We start from the raw sequence: 17,889 nt of genomic DNA, 5'->3' as shown, positions 1-17,889 counted from the left end.
CACCATCTCCACCATCTCCACCATCACCATTATTACCACCATCGTCATCATCACTCTCATCACCACCATCACCATCATCACCACCATCACCATCATTACCACCATCACCATCATTACCACCATCATCACTATTATCACCATCACCACCATCGTCATTGCCATCCTCACTGTGAACATTTATCAGGTGTTTGCTATATGGCAGTCCCTGTACTAAGCAGATTTCAGCTACTATTTTGTTTGCTTATCACAATAGTCCCCTGAAGAACATGAGCCCTTAGAGAGGTGATGTAACTTTCCAGAGGTCATCCAACTGGCAAGAGGTAGACCAGCTTGAACTCAGGCTGATCTGGCTCTGGAGCCCAGGGTTTGTTATTCTGCCTCTTAAGGAGTCTGCAGAAACCTTGGATAGAACCTTCTCCTCCTGGATCAGCCAGATAAAAAGATTTAATATTGGTGAGAGGCATTCTTCCTAGAGACAAAGGAGTGTGGAACTGTAGCTCCCCAACACCACCCCCTTCTAGAGCCAGAAATTGGGTCACACCTTTCTGACAGATGAGTGGCATTGCCAATTCCTCACAAAAGCCTGGGCTTCTTTCCTGTGGTGTAAATCACTTCTGCAAAGGCAGACTTCAAGTAATGGGCCTTGTTGATACATTCAAGGTTGAATACAAGAAAGGCTTTGAAGAGAGTAAGACCCACTTTCACCTACCCATGGATATGGTACACATCAAGCATGCTAAGAAGGCCCAAGCTCTGGCCAGCGACCTGGACTACAGGACAAAGCTGCATGAATACACCGTACTGCCTGAAGATATGAAGACTCAGTGGGCCAAGAAAGCTTATGGGCTCCAGAGCGAGGTGAGCCCTCACTCACTGCCAGTTCTACTCATGCATCTCCTGCAGTTGGGTGCAGTGACATTGTGAGGGTGATTTGGAACCTGTGCATGAATCTATTACATAACTCGGAGAAAGAACTGCTGAGAGGTGCTGGGCCCAGGGAGAATGGGTGGGGAGGTAGAGCTATAGATAAAAGTCGAGACAATGGAGGCTAGAGGGTGGAGGATTGGGGCTCCGAGCTACTGTAGGAGTCAAGATGTGCTGATGATGGCGATGAGCAAAGGGGAAGAAGCAAGTGTTGAAGACGGCAAGTAAATCTTGGAAATTTAGTAGGTTGGTAGATAAGATTTTTGGTAAGAAATTCTGAAAAGCCCTCTTTTTGGTCGGTGGTGGGGTTTCAGCACTGAGGCAGAACATGCTCTGCTGGTTACATAGTGGGCCCAGTGGCTTCACCCCCAAGGAGATTGCTGTGCCTGATTATAAAAGAGTGGGGGGGGGGGCAGTTCTTTTAGGAAAACAAAGGCAAGAGCAAGGGTTTCCCCAAGTCTCCCAACACCTTTGCCCCATCTGCATCCCTGCGTCCCATTACAGCTTGGGTTTTCTCTTGCAGCTGCAGTACAAGGCCGACCTAGCGTGGATGAAAGGAGTCGGGTGGCTGACGGAGGGGAGTCTCAATCTGGAACAGGCCAAGAAGGCTGGACAGCTGGTTAGCGAGGTAACCCAAGCTCAAGCCCTGGCTTCCAGTGGTTCTCAGCCCACGAGTCCCCGAGAGCCATCTTTCCCTCTGCTTCCCCCTCCCCAACCCCCATGATTTTTTGAGCCTGACTCAGAGGAGCCTTTCTTCATTTTTGCACCTGCAGTGCACCCTGGTTAGTCTTCCACACCCTTACCCATCCCGGGGAGGTGTCTGTAAGAAGCCTACCGATTTACATAGAGTAGCAGTGACATCCAAGGAAAAATTCAGAAGGGTTGTCACACACAGTTGATGAGCATGAAGGGAAATGTGTTTGTCATGGGAGGCATGTGTGATTGCTCCTGAGTCAGAGAACCTGATGTTTGGAGGTCAGCATTCACGTGATGCCTGTGCCTTAAACTCGCTGCAGACTTTGGGCAAGTCACTCGAGCCTTCCGATCCTCTTCCTCTTGGGTGAAACAGAGAATGTTACAGAGTCCCTGCGGCTCCAAGCCTCAGCTTCTCTTTACACCATGTAAAGCTGGCTTGGGCAGCAGGCAGAGGAGGATTTTGGAAGGGCATTTCATTTGGAAGTGTGATTATTGCAGGAGCTCTGTTTGGGAATCTTCAAAGGGAACTCTTGTTTCAGGATCAGGAAGGCTGAGTCAGCATCTCTCTTGCAAATGGCAATAATAGTGATAATGTCGCTGACCTTTGTGGGCTGATAATAATTATGCAATCGTTGCTGTCATTGATTGACCATTTTGAGTGCGTTACATACATACTGCTCATTTATGGCTCACAACCGCCCTATGTTGAGTAGACACTCTTACTACCCTATTAATATCCTCATTTTCATGAGGAAAAGAGAGACTGAGAGTCACATTTCTAGTAGGTAGCAGAGCTGGGATCTGTCCCAGTGTGTGCGGTCTGAGGCCCCAGCTCCTGCCCACAAAGTGGTCTCGCATCCCCAAAGCACGTTTTGTAAATTATTCTTATTTTTCCACTGCTCATCCTTCTCTCAGACAGACACAGACACGCTTAAGGTTAGAATATAGAAATAAAGAAGGTAGAGAAAAGCGAACGACGTTTTATGGTTCCTATTACTTAGTTTCTTTTCAGGCCTGCTAAACTCCAGGTGGAGCAAACAAAGCCCCATTTGTCTTGGATAAAGGTTTGGTGAGGAAACCCAACCGGCTGACCTCCATCCTTAGGAATTCCCATCTCTGTCTGACTTCCTGTGCCTACTAATTATTAAGCTCCTCAAGGGCCAGGAAGACAGCATCCTCTTTGCCTGTTTTATATTTCTGTTGTGCCCTGTAAAGGGCGGGTTCTTGGTTCCTGAGTAAGTTCTTAGGATTTGACCAAGGCAGAGTCTGGAATGATCGGGAATTTCCAACCATGGAAGGGTAATGCGACCTCCTTCAATTATGTGGTGAAGGAGTTTTCCCATTCAACACACTGGAACGAGAGAGGATAATTACAAATCTCTTTGGAATATTGTCTCTGGAAATTTTTTTTCCTCAAGGGAGGACATTTGGAGGCTTCAATATTTCAAACCCTATTTTGGGTTCAGTTGGTATCTGTGACCCCCTTGCTGACAGCACCGGGGTTTTGCCCCTCTCTGCTCTCCCCGCCACATGAAGCTTTAGCTTCAGTCAGCCATGCTCAGCTGCCGCCTTTCCCATCAACTTTGGCACCTCCCGTGGAAAAGCCAGCAGAGCTAACCTCCGGGAAGGACAAGAAGTCCCTGTGGGGACACAGAATTAGCACATTTGAAATTTTGCCAGTCACTTTGTGGCTGGGAGGCAGGGACACAAGGAGGACAGGAGCTCAGTGATCTAGAACACGAAGAAACTGTGAAGGTGAATCCCACCTGGCTGCCAGCCTCCTCCGGTCCGCGGCTCCTGGCATTTCCTCTCCCTAGAGCATAGATGGTCATGACAGCACTGTGCATGATGGTGATGGCTAATGTGAATACTCCCCATGTCCTAGGACTCCCCTCGTGGAAAGCAGAGCCCTGAAGCCTCTGCTCTGCCCCACAGTGGGGCAGCTGCTATTTTTTGTACCATTGTGGTGGGAGTGGCTCGGGGGATTAAGTGATGCGCCCAAGGTCACGAAGCTGGAAGGAGGTGGAGGCGAGGTTTGGCCTCTGTCTCCCTGGTTGTAAAGTCCAAGTTCCCTTTGCCTCACTTTCCTATGCCAGGTCTCAATTTATAAAACTGGATGCATCCCAGGGCACAAAGTGGAGTATAGGGTTTAGTGAGGGGAGAAATTCAGGTCCTCATTCAGGAGCAGCACCTAGGAGAAGCTCCCCAGAGCAGGCTGTCTCAGGTCTGCGGGGTCCCGATTAAGCAGCAGACCCAGCTGGAGGACTCCCCCCGAGAAGATGGGGGAGTCACTGAGAGTGCGCGTGTGGATGTAAGCACAAGTGTGGTGGTGGGGATAGCCAAATCCGAATGCCACAGGGATCCTTTTCTTTGGAAACAGAAAAACTACCGGCAGAGGGTGGATGAGCTGAAGTTCACCAGTGTGGCCGACAGCTCCCAGATGGAGCATGCCAAGAAGAGCCAGGAGCTGCAGAGCGGGGTGAGTCCTGAGCTGCCCCATCCCCACTATGCAGCTGTGCCATGGGCGGGGCATCTCTGGGACAAAGCAGATGCTGCCCAGGCACAATCCAGGAACGAGTGAGCCTTTGCTTTTGACAGGCTGGGCCTGACTTTCCCGGGGCCTCCAGGCTGTTTCTGGGAGCTGGACCCCTGCTCTCCCTGCCTCACCCACTTCCCTTCTCCGCTGATTGTGAGGTTCAGATGCCCACTGACATTCTTCCTTTCTGGCTTTCAGGATTGCCCACTCCCTTCTTTCTCCCTCTCCTCTCTCTCATCAAAGACTCCATAATTCTGCAGCCCGTAGAGAAGTATCTTTGAGGCGGGTGACCTGAGCTCAGATCTGGGTAGCACGACAGTGAAACAGCACGTGCCTTATTTACACATCAGCGCTCGGCACTCCCTGTGCCCCCGCACCAAGCAGGTGCTGGAGTTGTTACACTGGGGCCAGGACCTTCCTGGCCTTCCTTCCTAAAGGTCCAGGTACACTCGCCAGAGAGGGTGCCATCAGAGCTCAGAATCAGCAGATAGCTGCTGTTTGGGGGGGTGGGAGGAGAGGAGAGAGAGAAAGAGCAGAGTGGTAAGTTTTCCATGGAGTAGATGCTCTCCGATGCTGTCTTTCAGGTCACTGTTTGCTTTCCGGGTGTCAGTACTCATGAATGCATTGGGATTGATGGTGGGGGTGCAGGCAGCAGTGTAGGCTTCTTATTTTTCTCATTTGGGGAGTCTGTGCTCCTCCAAGCCCTCTGGGGTGTTATTTCCTGTGGCCGTGGACAGCATAGATGGGAACAGCTTGGGAAGGTTCTCATGGGAGAAGTGTGGGGACAGACCTTGGAGGTGTTCTCAGGTTGGTCCCCCGGCCACATTCTTCTCTCAGCTTCTCATGGCATCTGCTTCTGGCTTCACCCCTCCTGCCAGAAGCCTCCTTTACTGGATTCTGCTGGGAAGCGTCTGGTCTGGGCGGTTTTGTAATGGACTGTCTGTGCAAGTCACAGAAACGCCAAGCAGATCTGAAGACACATCAGTGATGCCACCCGCCCCCCCCCACCTGCTCCTGACCCAGTGCTCTCTCCCAACAGGTGGCCTACAAGGCAGGAAACGAGCAGTCTGTCCATCAGTACAGCATCAGCAAAGATGAGCCTCTCTTCTTACAGGCCCGAGTCAACGCTGCCAATCTCAGTGAGGTATGGCAAAAGGGAGGGGACAGCCGTAGGCTCTGCTTCCCCATGTAGGTGCCTGGGCAACAAAGCCCACCCGCCATATTGGTGTGTCAGCTGAGGTTCTGTTCAGTCCGGTCCGTCCAGCAGACCTTGTTCCTGGCCAGTTTTTTTTTTGGGGGGGGGGAAGGCCCACCTTTCCTAGGAACGAGCTGGCGGGAGACTTGAACCCACTGAGAATATAACAGGGTAGGAGGCGGTGGTGATTCTTGGGTCATAGTTAGAACAGCATTAGAGTATTGATGGAAGGAAGTGAGAGTTTCAGGTGTTCGCTCCACACTGCTTGGGTTTGATCCTTGGGTCTACCACTTACTAGGTGTGTGACCTTGGGCAAATTCTTTGCACTCAGTTGTCCCATTGGTAAAATCAGGGTCATACTAGTCCCTGTGTCATTGGGTTGTCACGGGGCTTCAGTGAGCTAATATACAGAAAGCACTGGAAGGGGTGTGCACAATGTAGCTATCACTCCCAGACACAAAAGCATGCATGGTCCCAACTTCCTCCTTTCTGTCTTCTAGGAGGGACCTTCTTTAGCTCTCCCACTCAGCAACCAGTCTTTGGAGTCCTGGTCTGAGTAATAGAGGGGAGAATTAGAAGGAGCAACAGAGGCTAAATTGATTCACACACATAGAAAGAGAGGGAGACTTGCTGAAGAAAGAACTTGAAATCTGCAGGTGGGGGCAGGACAGGAAATGGAAGGAGCAAGGATAGACCCACGGGGACTAGAGGCTGGGGGCGGGAAGACAAAGGCAGGTAATAGCTGTAAATACAGCAGCAGCTGGGCTGCGGGGTGGGGGTGGGCAGAGGTAGGGAACAGACTTTCAGAAGTGTTGCTGCATGTTCTGCAATGTTATTCCACCGCGGGCATGTGTTTGAGACCTATATGAAGACTATTTTTCAAGGCCTCCAGAGTTCGAATTCTGCTTCTTTTGAGTGAAGCCCTGTGTGTCAGGAGGCCTTGAGGCAGGAACAAGGAGGTCCGGTGGTATGCAGGGTACCGGGTTGCCGTGGGGGGACACGATCAGTGTTGGCCTCCGAGAGAGAGCAGTACAGTGGCTAGGGAAGCCCTCCCACAGGAGGATGATCTCTTCTCTCCTACCTCTCCTCAGAAACTGTATAAGAGCGGCTGGGAAAGCCAGAAGGCAAAAGGGTTTGAGTTGCGTCTTGACTCCTTGGCCTTCCTGGCAGCCAAAGCCAACAGGGACCTGGCCAGTGAGGTGAGTTGGTGCTCAGTGAATGCTGTGAGAGAGCCAGACAGAGGGGGTCTGTGCAGGCTTCAGCTCTCTGAGCCTCAGGGTCCAATCTGTGAAGTGGGGAGAGAGGTGACCACTTTGCAATGAGACCACCATGTGAGTGCCCAGCACACTGCTTGCCACACATTGGTTTTCGGTGGGTGAAAGCATGACTAGTCATCTAAATGGCTTATTTGACAGATTAACTGATGCCCAGAGACCTTCCAGGACTATCTAAGGATGTTGTGGTTAGTCACCGACTAAGAGTACAAGCTCTGGTAGTAGGTGGACCTTGGATAAAATCCTCGCTCCATCCCCTGTTAGCATCGTGACTCTGGGAAGACTGTGTCACCTTTCAAAATCTCCATCAACTCATTAGTAAATTGGCAGTTGCAAAGTGGTTATGAGGAAAGGAAACGATTTCATGCGTCCCGAGTTTCCGCCGTCCAAAGCCATCTGGTGGGAGTCTGATGGGAGCTAAGAAGCCTAAGCCAGAATGTAAGGCCAAGTCCGCTCACTTCATCAAGACAGTCTGGCTTCAAAATAGATGCATACACATAAATATACTTCTCTCTATAAATATATGGAGATATCAGCTGGACTAAACAGTGGCTTGGTGACACGGTCGATTTACCTTCTGGCGTAAGCTCCTTATCTCCTCACATGGCAAGAGCTCACCAACCAGCGCTGGTCTGCAGATACGCTCTGAGGGGCCCGGGGGTGTGCCATGCTCACCTTATAGTAAGTGGTCAGTACATGGTGGCAGGTATTGATACTGCTGTTGTAGTTGGCACAGAGGACCGCAGAGCCCAGGTCTCCTGATAATGTTGAAAAGGATGCCCCACGCTGATGTCCTGTTACAGTTTTTAAAGCATTTCCATATTTATTTTTTTCTTCTGATCCTCATTGCTCTTGGCCTCGTGTCTTTTTCCACGCCAGTATGCTCCCTATACTCCTGCATATTTCTATGTACCCCGGTTTTATAATTCGAGCCCCTTTCTCAAATGGCTATCGTATTATGGCTATTCTGTGGCTTTTTCATTTCATGACTACTTTTTGAATGATATTTTCACTATTCCCAGGAAGGTATTTAAAGTGACCTTCATGAAAGCAACAGGCCACTTAAAAATAAAGCCAGAAAAAATGAGGTCGAATAGTAGAGACAAGAGACGGAACGTCACCAGGAACTTGGGAAAAGACTGTAGTATAGCTGAGCATTCAGTTTAGCTCTGAGCTGACTGGCAGCTGAGGTGAAAAGGGAAATAATGAGTAAGATTTTATTTCATTGTTTGATTTCATTGTTCAAAGGCAAACCCTTTATGACACTAATTCTAATAACATTCTGTTGTATGGCTTTGTTTGAACTTTCGTGCCTTCGGTTTGAAAGTGAACAATGCCTTTAGGAGATGCTAAGGTACTCTGCTCTCTTCCTCCCGTTTAGGTGAAGTACAAGGAAGATTATGAGAGGTCCAGAGGGAAGCTCATTGGGGCGAAGGACGCCCAGGGGGATTCACAAATGAGCCACTCGCTGCAAATGTCCAAGCTGCAGAGTGAACTCGAGTACAAGAAGGGGTTTGAGGACACCAGATCCCAGTGCCACATCTCCCTGGACATGATCCACCTCGTGCATGCACGCAAGGCCCAGCATTTAGCCACAGACATCAGCTACAAGACAGCATCTCATCAGTTTACCGCTTTGCCCACAGACATGAAGGTGGAATGGGCCAAGAAGGCGTACGGTTTACAGAGTGATGTAAGCTCCGTGTGTGCACTTGTGTGCTAGCCTCCTGGGGAGTGTTTGCCTGAGCCTCCCCAGTAGATACATGGAGATACCTGTTTCTGGATCCCAGGGCGGACCCAGCTTCGCTTTCCTGGTGGTTTGACTTTTATTCGAACTCTGCCCACTTTAGATTCTATACCACCACCCAGAAAATCACAAAGCAACTTTTTTCTTCTGGGGATTTGCTCTACCTATGTCGTCTCTGTTTCGTTTTACTGCAGAGGGGGAAGACATATACCTGACATTCTTAACTGTGGCCTGTTCTGGGAGAGCATCTCCCATCCTCCTTCCAACCTTGGCCGTCCGTTTTCAGGAGCAGCACGCTAACCCCCAAGAGCCCTCTTCCCTTTCTCCCTGTATGCCCTACCCGGCTCCATCCCTCCCCCTCCCCCCTGCCTTCAGCTGACTCTTGCTCGAGAAAGTGGGTGAGCTGAAAAGGCAGGTCACCTAAAGCCAGACTGTTCCACGAGGGGCTGGGGAGGGCGGCGTCGACACACCCTTCCTGGTAGAGCTGTTTCCGGATAAATGGGTGATATGCTTGCTTTAGACAAGTGTCCATTTAAATGGCTTCCCATGAAAATGACTCCTTCAATGTCAAGTAAAGAAATGAGAAATCCCCCCGCCCTGCCCCGCACCGAGGTGCGAGGTGCGTAGGGAGGAATCAGGCGCCGTGGGAAGCCTCGGCTGTCTTGTGAAATTCCCTCAAATAGCTCCCCACATGGGTTCTGTTGTGAATTCTCATTTTCTTCTCCCCTGCTTGTCATTTTAAACAAGAAAACGGGGGAAGCAGACAATGAGGATGCTCCTCTTCCCGAGGTAGACGCGTCCCTAATGAGGGACCAGGTGGATCCGCCCCGCCCGCTCCACCCCCGGCGCTGCTGGGCGGGGCCTAACGCGCCAGCCGCGGGACGCTCCAATTAAAGGGGAAATTAATTGACATTTTGGAGCCCTACCTGTGACTGTACAGAAATGGATAAGACAAAAGTGGCATCTAATTTGACTCAGCTGGCACCAAGGCGACATCTGGGCGCCGTTAATAGCCCTTTAAATGTCTGCGCACCAACAATGGCCTGCCTTTTTTTCCCTCTCTCCTTTGTCAGAACCAATACAGGGCAGATGTGAAGTGGATGAAAGGCACGGGATGGGTCGCCACCGGGTCATTAAATGTGGAGCAAGCGAAGAAGGCAGGAGAACTCATTAGCGAGGTGAGATTTCCTGACAGCGTGCAACAGGCCTGGCTGCACTAGGCGTGTGGCATTTCTGTATAAAATTAAAATAATTTCCACTCAAAAGGCAAAGAAAAAGGCAAAGCTACATGAAAGGCCTGGAAACCCAGACTAGGGCTGGTAATTAGAGGGAAACTGCATACCAAACACACACCAGTAGGGGCCCATAGAGCCCTGGCAAAAACAAAGTGGGTGACAAATGATATTATGAATAGTAAGGACAATCAAAAAGAACTCAATTGCTACCCACCAACTTACCTTTTTAATGAAGCAACAAGGGAGAGATGATGAAAAGATACATTTATTGCACCCAGAAAGCTCTTTTGTGACTTTATGCACATTTTCTCCCTCTCTTTCTGCCACAGTGTAAACAGTTTTTGAATATTCACGTGGTGTGGAGCACGTGACTTGGGTCTCTCCTGTTGGGGGGTCTCACTTCTGTTTAAATCTCACTCCTTTCTACTTGTAACCTCCCTAGCCGGGCCCTAAGGCGTCACGGCGTGTTAAAAAGAGCCGTCTGCTCACGTTTTAGGAGAATTTCATTAAACAGATCATTTAAAGGCTAGATCCGGGTTTCTCAATCTCAGAACTATTGACACTGTGAAAACTGTTGCTGGCGTGGGGGCGGGGGCACGGCTGTCCTGAGTCTTGTGGGGTGTTTGGCAGCACCCCTGGCCTCTGCCCTCTAGATGCCAACAGCACCCTCTCCCCAGTTATGACAACCAAAAATGTCTCCAGACTCTGCCAAAAGGTAGAGAGCTGCCAGGGCGCTGTCCTAGCCTCATGTTCACATGGAGGCTGCACATGGAGGCTGCACATCCTCCAACAGCCCAAATCCCCCTCTGTTCATGTCTGTTTGCTCAGAAGGAAAGTGAGAATTTTTTTAGTTGCCTTCAGAGTAACCTGGTCTTTCTAGACTTCTGGGTGGGGAGGAGACCACAATGGCCATAACCCCAGAAGACTATAGCCTTAGTTATAAGGCTCCTGGCACCTTGTTTTGAGAAGACTTTCTTACTAAATGTGTAGGTAAAACAGAAAGACCCTTAAGTTGGTTTTTCAAACACACCTGCCCAGCATTGATATTTTCCCAAGGGAGGTTATTTTAGTTAACCTGACATGTCACAGAGCTGGTTCCAAACGCGGGATCAGTGTGAGTGGCCTAATTTTTTGGAATCTTAGTCAACACGCAAAGCTCAGAAGACCCTGGGGGTTCTGTGGCTACTGTCCTACCCTAAGTAGTTCAGTCTGATTGAGGAAAGGCCCTTTTAAAAGGATGGTTTTGAGAAGCTTGCAGGAGCAAACATGTAGGTTTGAGGACTCATGATCCTAAACTCTCATTGGGCCCACTCATAAAAGGATGTGAAAAATAAATTATACACACAATTTAGACTTCAAGATGATTCCTTCATGCATCTAAGTCTGGCATCCAAGGGATCTTTCTGGAACTATTATCCCATGGTGGGCTTAATTTTCCACCTCATTTTGCAAACCTACCTATCAAATGTGCTTATCTTCTATGCTTCACACCAGTTCTCAACTTCAGTAGGGCAAGAAAATCCTTCAGCAACTTTCCCCAATCATCTCATTTCAGTTTGGCACATTTCCAGTTTAGTGTCAAATTGGCTAACCTCTTAATTTTCAGACAGAATGCCATGCACTGTTGAAAGAGCCACAAAGGCACACATGCCTGTCACTTAAAGCAGACCTTTTTTTGTCAAGGACAAGATAGTAAATATTTTCAGCTTTGTGGGCCACATGGTTTCTGTTGCAGCTCCTCAACTCTGCCACATAAATGAACGAGCATGGCTGTGTTCCAATAAAACTTTATTTACAAAAACAGGTGACAGAACAGAGATGGCTGGATGTTGAATTGTATCTTCTTTAAACAACCCAGGATATACAAATTGAACCTGCTAAATGAGGAAATGTTTATAAAATAACTATTTGATTTGAGGAAAGATACACTTCGTAATTCCATTAAGATAGCAATTGTTCTAGTCTCCTGGAAATATATCTGGATTAAAAAAAAAAAAAAAACAGGAATTAATTTAAGCGTGACTTTTAGAACCAGAGTTGGGTATCTAAGTCTTTGCCAGCATTTGAATTCTTTTTTTTTTTTTTCCAGTGCCTTTCAAAATGTATTATGGCTCCTTTCAATAATAGCACCCTTCTTTTTGTTATTGTAACATTTTAAAGAATTCTTGCTTGTGTTAACTGACCTGGGTTCTAAAGGATTGAATTGTTCTATCACTGGCTATTAAATGCAAGGGTTTTGACTGTGATAATCTCTGCCAAGTCCTTTTGGGGAAGGAAAATGGGAAGTTTCAATTGATAAATGTGACTTCCTTCTTGCTTGGAAGACCCAAACTAAGATATGTAAACAACCGTGACACAGTATTTGAAGCCTGTAAAAAGAATCCTTCCCTAAGTGTGCATCCCACAGTATTTTACTGGTATAACCTAATTTTGCGATGTTTTCTTTGCACCAGGTAGAACTACTTTAATGTTAATTGACATGAGGTTATTCTTAAATTGAAACAAATATTAACCTGAAGGCACCTAGGATATAAAGATGGAGAAAGCCGAATAATAATTATGTTCACAAATTCACTCTAATCTCAAGCAACCTATGATTTTCCCTTTCAAATGGCATGAAAGAGCAGCACAAAATTCACAGCTTTGATCTTTTTCTGCTCAACAGAAGAAGTACCGTCAGCATCCAGATGCTTTGAAGTTTACCAGTATTAAAGACACTCCGGAGATGGTCCAGGCCAGAATTAGTTATACCCAAGCAGTGGATGTAAGTGATAATATATATACATTATGACTCTAAGAGTGGGCTCTTCTTTCAACACTGCGATTGAAGCTGAGGGGTTCTTGCCTTGCTCCTTCTGTTTTTCTAAGGATGAAGGAACTTCTTGTCCTTTGCAGAGGCACACCTTAGGGGGGGGGCTTCCTCATTAGGATGCAAATGGGGTGTTACTGCTCTTCGGATGCCAAGTGGGGCTCCACCACCCCACCACCCCCATGCTCTCCTTTCTTCCCATCTGCATGTCTTCAAGATTTGTCTGTGGTGGGGACTTTTCCCCTGTCCTTTTTGTTTTGAAGTGTTGTTTTCAGAACTGGAATTTTGGGGGCCAAAATTCTTGGTAATTGGCAGACTCAGCCCTGCTAGGGCGCCTTGGGACCCAGGGGCAGAAATGCTTGCTCTCTGAATTCCCCTAAAGACTTTGAAAATGATTTGGGTCTTGTGTACATAAGACTAACTTTGAAGTCGTTTCCCATATTCCCTTTATAATGTGAAACTGAGATCTGGCCTTTTGCCCTCACGGCACAGTGTTCGTTGGAGACTAAATTAAACCATGAGATCTTATAAAAACTCACTTTAGGACTAGGATTAACCACTTTGGGCTGATTCTACTGAGAGAGGCCCACAGATCTTTGTGCAGGGCAGACATGCCTTATAAATATCTTCAAACCATTCAACTTGCCACAAGGAAAATTCACAAATCTTGATGGGAGAGGAGTTTCAAGATTATCTCTCTTGCTTCCCAATTGAATAAATTATTCTGGGGGTGCCTTATTCAACAGGCACTTGGAAATGTCCTGAGTGTCTGTCAGAATATGTTATGAGATTATTTACACACTTATGGGTTTAGGAATTTATAATTTCTTGACGAGCAGCCCATCAGAAGCGCACTGAATTCTGAGAAACACAGATGGTCAAACAAGAACTTTTGTATGAAGGAAAGCAACACCTGCTTCTTCCTTACCCTAACCAACTCTAGGGGGCACTGCTGTGATACGGAGAAACTTGGACGCACTAATAAGATTTAGGATGGAAAAGCCTGGTTTAGAAACTTTCTCTGGTGGCTGATGCCAACTTCATGTGTTGTCACTACGAGGATGTCATGAGCTCAAATCAGAGTTCCGGGTGAATAGCACCCCAGACCTGCCGAGTAGACATTTATTAGCACAAGAATCCTTGAAATGGGGGAAGGGAACAGGGATCGAAGTCGGTCCAGGGCAAACCTCACCTGGGGAAGAGCCATCTCTCATGCTTCTGAATTTTGATGCCCTTTCATGGTTTACAGGGAATAACAAAATTACTAAGGGTTAACTAGATCTCATTTTCTGCTGACCTGTGTCAGCAGATGCTACAAGTGGAGAGTGTTCACTGAGAGGCAAGTTTCAGCCTGCCATGTTCTGAGCTGGAGGGCTCAGGAGGGGATGAAGTACGCGTCACCGTACTGGCTGTGAAATCTCGGTAGAGGTACCCAGCATCCTGTCTCTACGGGGAGGGGGCAGCTGCCCCACCTTTGTCCCCGGGAGTGGACTTGGCTGATGGCTGCGTGGAGGAGCCTCCTGGGTCTAATACAAAACCTCTCTTCGTCCACAGAGGTTATACAGGGAACAAGGAGAAAACATAAAGCATCATTACACTCAGACAGCCGACCTCCCTGAAGTCCTGCTGGCCAAGCTGAATGCCATGAATATCAGTGAGGTGAGGCTGATGGAAGGGGCACTGGTTTTAATTACAGGAGATCAGGCGACCTGGATGGTGCACAACAGCCTGGACTCAGAAGGGCCCGGAGCCTAGTTTAATGTTCTGCTGTCACCATCTTGAAATTTGTCATAGTTTTGAACAAGGGTCCCCACATTTTCATTGGCACGGAGCTCTGCAGAATAGGTAGGCCGTCCTGCAGAAGAGTCAAGCTCATTTACGAGAAGGAGACTGGGAAAACCGCCTTAGTACAAAGGGCATTTGTACCGAGGGAGCGTCAGAATATAGGCAACTGTATCCAGAGGCTATGCCAAGGAGAGGCGCTTCCCTCCTGTGAACTTGATCAGCAACCACCCCCCTGGCCTTTCCTGTTCTTTGACAGAGACAGTTGAGTTTTGTGAATGTTACATAAAGAACTCTGCACACTCAGCCTTCTACCTGCTGCTTCCACTCAGCTTGCTGTTCAGAGAAATCTGGGTCTGACTCCAAAGAGTACCCCCCAAGAGGCTCTCCCTCCCATGGGTGGACATGAGGCAGGATCCAACTCTTGGTGTTTGCTAAGACATGGTGATATCGAACTCCACCTGGGTGGGGGCGGGGGCGGGGTGGGAGAAAACCAAACAACAAAGCAGATCCCCATTTGGGTAATGAGAATTTCAGAACCACCAGATCACATGAAGGTCTTTATTTGTTCACATCTTCTCAACAGACACGTTATAAGGAATCCTGGAGCAAACTTCGGGACGGGGGCTATAAGCTGAGATTGGATGCCATTCCGTTCCAGGCGGCAAAGGCTTCCGGTGAAATCATAAGTGATGTGAGCATCCACCTCCATTACTGTGTCAATGTTTAATACTAACCAATTTTTACTCCTTTTGCCCCTCACCCCTGCCTTCTTTTGCCTGTGGATACTATCCTCTGCTTTCCCAAATGACTGTGTTAGGGCAATCGGATAACGACCAGCGAGAAAGAACAATCTAGACAACAACAAAAAAAAATCCCCGAGCCCGGGTACAAAGCCCAATGCCGGACTGTAACTCTGGACCCTGGGCAGATGAAATGCACCCTCCACCAGGCGCTTTCCTAAAGCAAGTCCGCGGGCAGAAACTGTTAACAATGCACCCACCTTCCTCCAGCGTGGGCCGCCCAAGTGCTAACGCGTCCTGCCACTTCATATCCAGCCCTTTAGTCATTGGGAGTCTTGCATATGAAAGAATAGGCCTTTTGACGACTCCCGTGCGTTTTCTTTTAACTCACCTAGTCACTGTCAAAAGAACAAAACATTTTCGCCCAATACCCACCTCTCCCATTCCATGTCCCTTGTCCCCGAGCTGTTACTCTCTTCCGCTCTCTTTCCCTTTAGTACAAATACAAAGAGGCATTTGAGAAAATGAAAGGGCAGATGCTTGGCTCCCGGAGCTTGGAAGACGATCTCAGCCTCGCACATTCAGTGTATGCGAACTCTCTGCAGAGCGAAGTAAGTGGGAGAAAATGCGGTGGAGCTGGGCCCCCCACCCTGCCCTCTGCCTAATGATGCCCAGCCAGCTTATGTCCTTGATCCTTCTGGTTGTGGTCACTGGTCCTGTCCTGACTGACTCTGTGTCGTTGTTAGGTCACTTGGCTCCTCTGGGCTTCAGCTTCTTCCTCCATCAAGAGAGAGTTTGAGCTAGTTGGCCTCTTAGCTCCCTTCAGGGTTGGGCATTCTATGATTTGACTAGTGGCCACAAATGGGGGCCTGTGGGTTAGATCTGCACAGCAGAGGTGCTCTGTTTGGTCTGTAGAGCGCATTAATTGCAAACCTTTAAAAACAAATTTTCACGTAAAAGTTTTAGACTTCTGGCCAGAAGCTGGGCCTGGATCCCTCAAGGCTAGAGTTGAAGTGGACTGCTGAGAGTCCATTGAGAAGGAATCTATGCTCCCCTGGTCATGCAGCCACCCCCTCCTCCCCCACTTCCTGCTTTACCTCCTGGTGCTACTTGTCTGGCCCCGGAACCATCTGAGTTTGCAGCCCTTGAGTTCGACCCCCTGGATGTTGGCACAAGCATGTACACATTGTCCCCTGGCACACATATGAGTTGGCTGATGGTGGTGGTAAAACCTAGTATGTGCGCACTGTGTCACAGAGGACTAAGCACTTTTACACACTGCATCTCACTTGACCGTTGAACTATCTCTAGGAACGTCATTGTCTTATCCAGCCTGGTTTGCTGATAAGAAAGCCTAGACTCTGAGTGCTTCAGTCCCTTGTCTAAGCTCAGCTAGAAAAGTGGACATGGAGCCAGCCCTCCATTTCATGCTCTTTCCACAGCTTCACACGTTCTCTGCCATCTTGTTCTCTGCCTCAGTTTCCCCATTTCTAACATTTCCCCCCCCCTTCTGTGCTGGGGTGCTGACCTGAGTGTGGGGTTGGACATGAATTGTCCTTGGCTTTATGCTGGGTGTCAGGGGAGGATTCATGGAGATGGGAGCAGGAGGTTAGGGAGGGGTGGCTGGAGCTTTGGGAAGGATGGAGTAGGTGGTGATTATGCATCGGAGTTCCAAGAAAGCCCGGACTGAACTTTGCCGACCTTCCAACAGCTTCTCTGTGCACTGCAGTGGAGTTTGTGTTCTGGAATGGGCCTTTCTTTTCTTCCCTCAGCATGCATGTTGGGCTCTTGGGAACACCCATCCCTCAGAACTGGCCCCACTGCTGCTGGCCTCCAGATTTCTTAGGAGGTCATCTGATGCTTTGAAGAAGCTCTTCATAAACTCACCCGAGTAGAATCCCCGGTGTCTAAAATCTGAACTTGAGAGGGTGATGGGGAGAAACTCTGGTGGGCAGGGCATAGGTTAGCCATGTAGCTTCTGGTCTCTGGAAAATGAGAAGATCTAAAGAATCGAGCAAGGGCATCACTGGCATTATGTCTGTCTCTTGAACTTCTGTGTTATCCCCAACTGGGGAGGCATGGGCCATGATCATCCGAATCATGATGACCTCCAGGAGCTGGGGGTGGTGAGTGTCGGGCCCAGGAGATAAGTCCTGCTTCTGAAGCCAGTCCCTGCAGGAAGGGAGCACTGGACCCGCCAGGAACATCTCCCCGGCTTACCTGGGACAACTGTATCGCTGCTGCTCTCCCTGATGGCCCCTGTGCAAATGGTGGCTTTGAAATAGCCGCTGTTGATCTGTCTGCCCCTCTAGGTGAATTACAAGAAAGGCTTTGAACTCTCAAAGGCACGCTTCCATCTGCCGTTGGACATGGTAACCCTGGTGCATGCCAAGAAGGCTCAGAGCCTGGCCAGCGACCAAGACTACAGACACCCGCTCCCCCAGTACACTTCCTTGGCTGAGGACCTGAGGCTCAGCTGCGCCAAGAAAGCTCATAAGTTGCAGAGCGAGGTAAGGAGACCCGGCCTCTCTCTCGGGGCTCTGTCAGCTCAGATTTGACCATGAGGCAGGGACCTGCAAGCTCCTGTTGGCGCCGTGGGGGGCTCTGGAGGTGAGAAATCCTAAACCCGGGTTTTCTTCAGAAGCCCTGCCCGGTGTTCCTGCCCAGCACGATTATACAGATCTAACAACAGCAGGAAACGTTTACTGTTTCTAAGCATTACGTTTTCATGCATGATCTCATTTAAACCTCAAAAGAACCCTATGTCAATAGTCTTTACCCTATTTTATGGAGACATTACAGTGAGGCTCAAAGAAGAAAAATACGTAGCTTGCCCGAGATCACAACTATCAGTGAGAAAGGGGGGCTGACACTTGAACTTAGACCGTGTCTAATCACGATGCCTTCAGTTCACAGTTTTGCATGTTCAAGATTTGCCAGTGGCTTTG

The 17,889-nt window shown here is 48.7% G+C and overlaps 1 protein-coding gene across 4 annotated transcripts in view; it reads left to right on the top strand.

The window, feature by feature from the left end:
* Positions 1-17,889, top strand: part of LOC110589285 (nebulin related anchoring protein) — a 70,008-nt gene that overhangs the window by 30,854 nt on the left and 21,265 nt on the right. For 3 of the 4 annotated variants that reach the window (XM_021699811.1, XM_021699810.1, XM_021699809.1), the window contains 12 exons: positions 661-858; positions 1,448-1,552; positions 4,001-4,099; positions 5,196-5,300; positions 6,443-6,550; positions 8,007-8,318; positions 9,446-9,550; positions 12,273-12,371; positions 13,971-14,075; positions 14,785-14,892; positions 15,439-15,552; positions 17,254-17,451. In XM_021699811.1, the coding sequence (XP_021555486.1) occupies positions 661-858; positions 1,448-1,552; positions 4,001-4,099; positions 5,196-5,300; positions 6,443-6,550; positions 8,007-8,318; positions 9,446-9,550; positions 12,273-12,371; positions 13,971-14,075; positions 14,785-14,892; positions 15,439-15,552; positions 17,254-17,451 (1,656 nt within the window). The remainder of the gene's footprint in view (positions 1-660; positions 859-1,447; positions 1,553-4,000; positions 4,100-5,195; positions 5,301-6,442; positions 6,551-8,006; positions 8,319-9,445; positions 9,551-12,272; positions 12,372-13,970; positions 14,076-14,784; positions 14,893-15,438; positions 15,553-17,253; positions 17,452-17,889) is intronic. The other variant, XM_021699812.1, reaches the window with a different exon arrangement.

The sequence above is a fragment of the Neomonachus schauinslandi genome, chromosome 6 (genome assembly GCF_002201575.2).
Source record: "Neomonachus schauinslandi chromosome 6, ASM220157v2, whole genome shotgun sequence".
Taxonomy (NCBI): domain Eukaryota; kingdom Metazoa; phylum Chordata; class Mammalia; order Carnivora; family Phocidae; genus Neomonachus; species Neomonachus schauinslandi.
The sequence above is the reverse complement of the archived record's forward strand: the minus strand, read 5'-3'. Positions and strand labels throughout refer to the sequence as shown.